This window comes from Citrus sinensis, chromosome 5 (assembly GCF_022201045.2).
Source record: "Citrus sinensis cultivar Valencia sweet orange chromosome 5, DVS_A1.0, whole genome shotgun sequence".
In the NCBI taxonomy this organism is placed as follows: Eukaryota; Viridiplantae; Streptophyta; class Magnoliopsida; order Sapindales; family Rutaceae; genus Citrus; species Citrus sinensis.
This window is the reverse complement of record NC_068560.1, coordinates 5100969-5110995: the sequence shown is the minus strand read 5'-3', so window position 1 is coordinate 5110995 and position 10027 is coordinate 5100969. Positions and strand designations below refer to the sequence as shown.

Genomic DNA, 10027 nt, shown 5'->3' with positions numbered 1-10027 from the left:
TATGATTATTACAAAAGCCATAGCTAATCGGTTGAAACATATTCTTTAGCATGTTATCTCCCCAGCACAAAGTGCTTTTATTCCCAATAGATTAATCACTGACAATATCATTATTGGGTATGAATGCTTGCATAAAATCAGACATAGTAAGGGGAAAAAGAATGGGTTAGTGGCATTAAAGCTTGATATAAGCAAAGCCTATGATCGGGTGGAGTGGCAATTTTTAGAGAAAACAATATTGAAGCTAGGCTTTTCTAATAAGTGGGTAGAGCTGATAATGGGCTGCATAACCATAACATCTTTCTCAGTCCTCATTAATGGTGTGCCGAGGGGTTTGATTAAGCCTCAAAGAGGGCTAAGACAAGGGTGTCCTCTCTCTCCATATTTGTTCATTTTATGTGCAGAGGTTTTTTCAAATCTCCTTATGCAAGCTGAAAGTCAGAGGCTGATACATGGGCTGAAATTCGGCAACAATATCACCATTTCCCATCTGTTATTCGCTGATGACAGTCTCATTTTTGCAAGAGCTTCGAAGGAGGATTGTATGCATCTCAAAGGAATTTTTTATTGCTATGCTACGGCTTCCGGGCAGATTTTTAATTTCGACAAGTCATTAATATTTTTCAGCCACAATGTGAAAGATGATCAAATTTCGACCATTAAGAACTTATTCAAGCTCAAGGTGGTTTCAAACTTTCAAAGCATGAGAAGTACTTGGGGCTACCTTCTATGATTGGGTGAAAAATGAAATCCTTCTTCAATGAGATAAAGCTCAAGATCCTGAGCAAAATATCAAGTTGGGAGCATAAATGTTATTTGAGTGGGGGTAAAGAAGTGCTCATCAAAGCAGTAGCACGAGCGTTGCTAGTCTATGCCATGAGTGTTTTCAAATTACCAGTGGGCACTTGTAACGACATCCAGAAAGCAATTGCTAGGTACTGGTGGGGAAGTAAAGAAGATAAGCGAACCATACAGTGGGCTAGCTGGTATAAGTTAAGTCAAGCTAAAAGTCGTGGTGGCTTGGGTTTCAGGGACTTCTCGAGCTTTAATCAAGCATTGGTAGCGAAGCAAGGGTGGCAGATTATTCAGAATTCCAAATCACTGGTGGCTAAAGTTTTACAAGCCAAATACTTCAAGTATGGGAAATTCATGGAAGTAACCGTAGGCTCAAAACCTTCTTATATCTGGAGGAGCATTTTATGGGGTAGAGAAGTTATCCTCAAAGGCTACAAATGGAGGATTGGTGGGGGTGATTAGGTGATGGTTTACAAAGATATTTGGATTTCTCAACCAATTACTTTTAAACCAATCTCATTACCAACACTTCCAAGTAAAACTACAGTCTCTGAGCTAATAACAAATGATAACCAATGGAAAGAAGCCTTGCTTTATGAATAATTTGTGTAGGAAGATGCAGATGCAATTATGAATATCCCCCTGCCCATAAATCATAGCAGAGACCAAGTAATCTGGCATTATGACAGGGAAGGAGAATACCCTGTCAAAAGCGGATACCAAATAGCCCTCAAGCTGAAGGTTCCAGATACCCCAAGCAGCTCAGTGAACAGCAGCAACTAGTGGAAAGTCATTTGGACTCTCAACATCCCAGAAAAAATCAAGATCTTTCTATGGAGAGATACTCAAAATTTGCTTCCAACAGCTGTGAACTTATGGAGGAAAAAGGTGCTGCATGAGCCTTTCTATCAAATTTGTGGTAACCGAACTGAGAACATTTTTTATGCTTTGGTGGAATGCAAGGCAGCCCAGAAAACCTGGGAACACACCAAATTTGCAGAAAGCTTTAAGGATATGGTAGGCCCAGATATGCTTACGGTTTTCCAAGACCTAGCAAAGAAAATGAACAAAGCAGATTTCGAGCTGTTAGCTGTCACTTGCTGGACTATTTGGACAGCAACAAATAAACTCTTATTTGAAGCAAAGAAGCCTGGTTATCAGATGTCAGTAACAAAGGCAGAAGCATTGTTAGAAGCTTATTAGAGAGTAAAGCCTTTAGGACTGACTTGTGGAGTTGACAAAGAGAAGAAAACAGCCAAAGCTTGGATTCCTCCACCGCAAAACTGGTTCAAGGTGAACGTTGATGCAGCCATAAGCAAGGAAAAAAATATATCAGGATTGGGAGCAGTGATTAGAGATGCAACGGGGAATATCATAGCTGCTGCTGTTAAGACTTCAAGGCTTCATGGGAATGTATCGTATGCGGAAGCTGAAGCAGTAAGATGGGGTTTACAAGCAGCTGTGGATGCAGGGTTATCCTCTTTAATTATTGAAACTGATTCTCAAATGGTGGCTGATTTAATTAACAACAAAAAGGGTAGCAAGAATGAGATTTACTGGGTCATTTCAGAGATTCAAAACAAGCTTAAGGATCTCCGCAAGGTTAAATGTCATTATACACCATGATCTTGTAATGCGATTGCCCACTCATTGGATAGATTAGCCTTTGATCACTTAGAAGCTATTGTTTGGTTGGGTTCTTTTCCAATCGAAATTATGAATGTATTCAACTCTTTTGTTTGAATGAAAGTTAGTATTCCTTTTCAAAAAAAAAAAAAAAAAACAGAGTTTGGCGGATCGTCCCAAGGAAGCTAAACTATCTGCTACTGAATAACCTCCATGATGAATATGAGAAGAATAAAAGTGAATACCACAAATCACATTCATACAGTTGAGCCATTGGATTCGCAGTCCCCAAGGCGGCTTAAACCCTTTTTTGGAAAGGCATGCAAGAGCAGCACTAGAATCACTTTCAAATTCTAGACATGAGTCCACACCTTCACAACAACAATCTCTATTGCTTTCACAATAGCTAAAATTTTAGCACATAAAAGAAAGAAAGAAAGAAGTCTGAACCCCCGAAGGCATAGAGAAACCACCATGAAAAGCCCCATTGAAGCCACGGAAAACAGATCCACAAGCCACAGAGCCTGGATTTCCCTTTGACATGCCATCAGTATTTATTTTAATCCATAATGGTGTAGTAGAATTCTGAAAAACGGTGGCAATAACGAGAAATTGAAGCATGCATACACAAAAGAGCATGAATAGGTAATGAACATCAACAAGTGCCAGGGATGAATTTCTTGATAACATGCAAATGAGCAATCACCAAAGTTTGTTCCCGCTACACAGGCCAAGACTCATTGTCAAAGAGCAGCTTATTGCGAGACATCCAAACATAATAAATCATAGTAAAGGTGGCAGCACGCCAAAGAGCAGCATCAGAAATAGCAATGGAAGGAAATTTGATCAAATCCCGAAGCTGCTGAATATCACCATAACAGGGAACCACCACCTGAACGCGGCAACAAGCCAACGCCAAAGATGCTGAGCATAAGGACAACCGAGGAACAAATGAGAAGCCATCTCTGCGTCATTCTTACAGAGGGGGCAGCAAGAAACAATGAAAAAATCAGGGCGCCAAAGATTGTCTTGTGTATTCAAATGATTATATAACAAACGCCACAACAAAACTGAGAAGGAATAAATCACCCAAATTAAAGAGCCCCAAGGCTGAACTTGATGACAATCCTCAAAATAAGCCGCAGCATCTTGTAAATGGAGCTCAGCACTCACAGAGTGGCCACAATTCCATGAATAAGTTGAGGGAACATCTCACGAAACATAGAAGGGATCTATCATTTGCCATTCTAAATTAAAGAACTCACTGGCGCACACAAATTTAAATTATCATTGCCGATAAATTGTGATATAGACTGTGTAAACCTCACATGATCTGTCCACAGATTAACTGACAAGCCGTTCCCAATCTACCAATGGCAACCCACAATCAAATGAGGCATTACAATCTTCAAACGGATCCCAATAGAAGACAGACAATGTGTCTGAATCCAAGAGTAGTGAAGAGACAACTTCAAGCGAGCTCTAACAAATCAGCTTCAGATTTAGTGAGTAGTGAAAATACTCCAGGCAGTAGTGAGCGAAGCTACACAATTAAGACTAAATAAATTCCCCAACCCCAAACCACCACCCTCACAAGACATACACATTTGGGAGCAAGAGATGCTAACCAACTTCCTATGATCACAACTATAGGACAATGTAAAAGATAAAAACAATACAGATTTCATTACACTAAGGGAAAAATAAATCGCATTATATTGAAATATATAGTTTTTTGTCTTTTAACTTGTGCTTTACTTTGATGTGGTAACAGATTCACTTATTTTATATTTGAGGACGGATCAATGGCCCCTTAAAATTACATTTAATTTTACATCATTTATTAGTCCTTAGATTTGTAACTAATGGGTGACTTGGATTAGGTTGATTTAGTAACATAGATATTTAATAATAATTTATGAACGGTGTATAATTAGTAATTCTTAATTAACATTTCTCTCTCCTACTTATTTACTTTCCCTCCATAGTTTTTATTCTTTTTTTTTTTTTTGCTTATATCTTACTTTGTGTTTTGTTTCGTCTTCTCATTAATTGTTTCACTTCCAACCTGTTGACAATATTTTCATGCATTTGTAAAAACATTTCAGTAAAATCAGCTGACTTGAAGTTGAAGAACGTTTTGATTTTCTAATACACATATGCGATGATTGATCTTCAAGTGTGGTTATGGGGAAAAATTCTTTCAACAAAAATTATTTATTTTTATTCAAGCCAATAATAATTGATCCAAAATTCATAGACAACTAAAATTATAGATCAATAATGGCTGCTTAAGCTTACATAATATTTGTCATTTTACTTTTTACAAGCTCGCATGCGAAATGCAGCTTTTGCCTTCTAGGGTTTCACTGTGTTCAATTTGACAATAATAGAGATTGAAAACAAATATTTTTTCTTCAAACAAAAAAAGGCATAAAAGACTATTTTTTTGAAGCAATTCGTAATTTTTCTATTTTTCTCTGCAACAAGCTTTTGTTATACTGTTAAACCGTGAAGAAGATGACAAGAGAGATTAAAGAAAATGAATTAAGGAGTGAGTAAATTGGAGAGAAAAAAATCTAAGCCCAAAAATCAATATTATTAATTATTTATAAATATAGTCAATATAATTAATTAGATCTAATCCTATCCATTGATTAATTATATATCCAGAGGTCAGAAAATAGTGTAAAAGTAAGTGTAATTTAAGGATGTTGAATCATAAACTTGATCTAAGATAAAAATTTTCCAAACCCAAATTAATAAGCCTAATCCATGGAAGGTTCCATGAGTAGGTATGGACTGTCAGCCACTTGAATTTATATATTTATTATAACCATTACAATTATTGCCAATAAACTGTTATTGCACAGAAAATAAAGGAGAATATATATATATATAGGGAAATTTTCCAATCCACGATTTTAAAGTACAAGAAAGTTTTAAAATTAATATTGTGTGATTTCAAAGTTTAATTTCATAATGCTATTAAACATCACGGTTTTAAAGTTTTTCCGATTTTTCCTACACTTTAAAATTTTTGTGTGTGTGTGTGTGTGTGTTGTATGTCTGTATGTATGTATGTATGTATATTAGAAATGTTCTAATTTAGGATCCTGAATTTTGTTAAAGTTGGGTAAAACTATTAAGACATATGATTTAATAGTATAATGATTATATTATTAAATTATATTTCTTAATATATTTTTTGAACTTTAATAAAGTCCAAGATTTTGGGCTAGATCAATACTAAATCCAGAATCCTTTTTGCTTGTGGGGCGTCATGCAAATTCAGGATCTAACAATGGCGCGAAGGCCTTTTCAACCATTACGAAGTCTCAAATCTGCACAAATTATTATGCCGGTGTCTGGCCTCCCTCTCTCTCTCATTTGAGCTTTAACAGCTTTATAAAAAACTTTTATATCATTATGAAGTACCAAATCCGTAAGAAAATTCGTGCAGACATCTGCACTTGAGAGTTTTCCTATATAGAGCAATTTCAAAAAAAAAAAAAAAAATCTTACCATGTTAAAAGTAAGGAATAAGGTAAAATAAAATAAAAATTTTAATTTTAATATAATGTAGGACAAAATGCACTCTATTGTATTGAAATTTGTGCTTTTAAATTTTTTAGCTCATCCCTTACTTCAATATGATAACAAATTCACTTATCTTTGATATATGTACACACACAATATGTACACACACATATATATATTACAGCACCTAATACTAGAATCACCTAAAACTGTTATTGCCCGCAAATTAAAGGAATATATTTGTCGTGTCAAAGCAAATACAAACAAATTACTGTAGCCATCATGTGAGCCATTGACAATTGTGTCTGAAAACAGCCACATTTTGGCAGTTCTGGCCACATTTTCAAAATTAAATTAATAACGTTTTTTAAAAAAAGACTGTTATTGCTAATAGTTTGTCTTGGAGTTACCTACGCCCCAACCACCCACCCTGGCACTCTCGTTTACTTCATTCTCTATATATACCCCCCATGCGTATCATATCAAACCAGAATCAAGAACTCTCAAAAGCAACTTCATTACTTTGTAATTTTGATTCCGAAGTGAATAGCTTTTCAGTTGAAGATTATGGAAACTACCTGCGCAGGTTTTTAGGCTAATTTCAGTTGAATTTCATTTATAATTCTTATTTTAATATATTTATGATTAATTTTTCTGTTATGAAATTTTTAGGTAATAACGATTGGTCGGAGATTATCATCTTTATACTATTTCCTCTTCTCAGTACCACTGATGATGACAATGTGAATGACAATCTTGATCTTCTTGCTGTCCCTCAATATGGGAGAAACCCTAACTACACTGGTTAATTACACTGTTACTCTTTTGTGTTATGTTTAATTGAATAAAGTGATGGGTACTTTTACCAATTGTTCTGTCAATTATGTGACTGTCGGTTTGGTTCATTTCAACTGATAAAATCTCTTGAGATATATAAGAGATTTTATTTGTTTATTTACGTGTATCGTGTATTCCTGAAAAAGGAAATAAATAAATAAATATTGTTGCTTGTCTATGTGTTAACATTAATTAAGTTTGTCTATCCTTGTTAGCTTATTAAGCTTTCTCTTCTTGATTATCTTTTACTAAAACAAACTCCAAATAATGGCTAACTAATTCTTGGAGCTAGCAAGTGATCTTGGATCATAATTTATTAAAATGCGCAATGCATGTAAATTTATAATTTCAACCTTTAAAATAGTCATGCCGTTTAGTACGCTTGGGCTAATCAACATAATCTTCAGCCATAATCACTATTAATTTGTTAATTATTTTGTTAAATAATGCGAAGTTACAAAATTTTGTCTATGAATGTGGAGTTAAAGACCTTTCGTTATATATATGATCCCATCATCTTACCATTATTTGTAAATAATTACGAGCATCTATTAATTAATGGATTGAAACAATAAATAACTTCAATTTAAGAATAAAAACCTCAATTTTAAACTGTCAATGCCCGGAAATTAAAGAAATATATTTATTGAGTCAAGATTATATATCTTCAATTTTCTTTTAATTTACAAAATATTTTAGGCACTGAAAAATGTTTCAGAAAAATAACAAAATTTCCAAATTAAAACAATAATATTTTGAAAGAAAAGAGTCTATTTTTGTTATTATATTATCTTGTAATTACTTACTCCCCAATCACCCATCTTCGCACTCTCGGCTACTTAATTCTTTACATATACATTACATGTATATTAATCAAACCAAAAGCAGGAAGTCGAAAAAGCAACTTTAATTACTTAGAAATTTTGATTCCAGAAGCCGATATCTTTTCTGATTTGAAGATTATAGAAATATTAGGATTTTTTCTTTATCTGAGTTCTCTTGAGCTTTAATAATCTTATATTATATGTCATTTAATAATAGTGGATGGATATGAGTTAATTTTATTTATTTATTTATTAATCATCAATCAGCGCATGAATTTCTATTTAGGAGAAGTTCAGGTAAGGAGAGGATCAACTTTAGTTGAACTTTATTATTTAATCCTTATTTTAATATGTGTATTTATGATTAAGTTTTCTAATATGAAATTTTCACGTATAATGATTGGTGGAAGAGGATCTTCCTAATATTTCCTCGTCTCCGTACTGTTGATGATGACATTTGCTAATGACAATCTTGATATTCTTATTATCCCTCAATATAAGGGAAATCCTAACCATACAGGTTAATTACAATGTTACCCTTTTTATGTTATATTTAATTAAATAAAAGGGAGATTGCCAATTTTTTCCCTTACTAAAATAAATATATACCACTTACGCTACTACTGTTTCATAGTAGTCAATAATTCCCATGGCAACATAATTTTACTATATTATCCTTATTTACAAATACACTTCTATTTATACTTGTTATAAATTAAATAAAACTTTGTGAATATTAAAAATAAGAAATATATGTTTTGAAGTAAATAAAAAAATTAATATTAAGATATTTTTCTTATACTTTTTGTTGTTTTATATATTTATTGTAAAATATATACTTGTTATAAGATTTTTTTACATAAAATAATACAAAAAATACCGTATCATTTATGTTTTTTATTTTTAATCCTTAAAATTTTTATTTTAATTTCTATTTATATGAGTTATATAATTTATGAAAAATATAAATAAAAATGTATTTGAAAATAAGGATAATACTGTAAAATTATGCTGCGAATAAATAGTATATATTAATTTCAATTGGGGAGAAATTGACAACCTCCCCGCATCTCATTGATACAATAATTTGTAATAAATTAAAGGATAATTGAAGATAACACATAGTTAAAATGACTCGACATACATTTCCTTTAATTTGTTGGGAATAATAGTTTATCGTCCGTGACTATTGTATATGTATAAAACAGATTAATTGTCCATGTCTGAAGATCATGGACAGCTAGCACATATCATCATTCAAGATCAGCATCAAAATCAACAGATTACAATCATAAATTAAGATGCTACTTAATTTATTCCTTCAGGTGTAATATCCTTTTATATTAATTATTAAGCAAATAGTCAAATAAAATCTCTTTCAATATCGCTTCACGTGATTCTCTCGTATTAGGTGTTGTAATCCAAAGTCAATATCATATTGACATTGCGATTAATAAAATATTATCAAACCTCAATAAATTTGTCAATTATTAATTTAGGAAGATATTGCTTATTTTGGGAAATATGATCAGATTTATAGTATTAATTTTACCTTAATTTTGTATTTATTATGTTTTATTTGAATCTTAGATAGTAGTCTTACACCCAGAATAACAATTTTCTTCATTGTTTGTATCTTCCTGCACCCATTGCGTTTTTGATGTTGGAAAAGAAGCATTAACAAAAGGATACTTCACACGGAACCAAATTCAGCTTTAAAAATTGGATTAATTTGGATCAAACTAAGCTATAAAGAAAAACAAAATTGATTAATTTAGTTACTCTGTTCCTAATAATATGTGGAGAAGAAGATTTAGTTGGTCGCCAAAACGATGAAATGCTCGAATTTGATTAATGAAGGAGGATTCGAGAACTCCGAAGAGGAAGATCTCAAAAAAAAAACAGAAATCTGCAGCAAAGTGGACGATGTTAAATTAAGGAGTAAGAGTGTTCTTTGTATGGGCCATCACGTAGTGGAAGACAGTATTCGCAAGAGTAAATGTAATCCATATGTTTCAATTTTCTTATAGCTCCAAATGAGATAATTGATTTCATGTATGAAATAAATGCCATTGGTGGACACTGCTTTTTATGAACCAACTGCTAAAAAATTCAAACAAAAATTAAGGATAAAACTATAATTACAGGTAAAAAAATATAAAATGGGGGTGTTATTAAAAAAAAAATAAAGTGGGGTGAGATTATTTGGAACCATTAAATTATTAATTATTAAACCTATTTACTGAATAAACTCACTTCTGAAATTTAAACTTTTTAATTTTTACTTTATGAGCCTACCTATATACCCAATATATTCTTAACCAAACACAATTATTATTAAATCAAATTTAAGTGAACCCACCATTTCGGTCTCTTCTTCTTCGTCATTTTTCTTCTCTTGTACT

General features: G+C 32.5%; 1 protein-coding gene and 1 long non-coding RNA gene across 2 annotated transcripts; both read left to right on the top strand.

Annotated features, from left to right (window-relative positions):
- The first annotated feature begins 744 nt into the window (after nt 1-744).
- LOC127902193 (uncharacterized mitochondrial protein AtMg00310-like) lies at nt 745-1257 on the top strand. Its single transcript, XM_052441012.1, has one exon. The coding sequence runs from the start codon at nt 745-747 to the stop codon at nt 1255-1257; it is 513 nt and encodes a 170-aa protein (XP_052296972.1).
- A 5198-nt stretch (nt 1258-6455) lies between these two features.
- Nucleotides 6456-6990, top strand: LOC127902743 (uncharacterized). Its single transcript, XR_008055306.1, has 2 exons — nt 6456-6547; nt 6634-6990. It is a non-coding gene; the product is annotated as an uncharacterized LOC127902743 (long non-coding RNA).
- The last annotated feature ends 3037 nt before the right edge of the window (nt 6991-10027 follow it).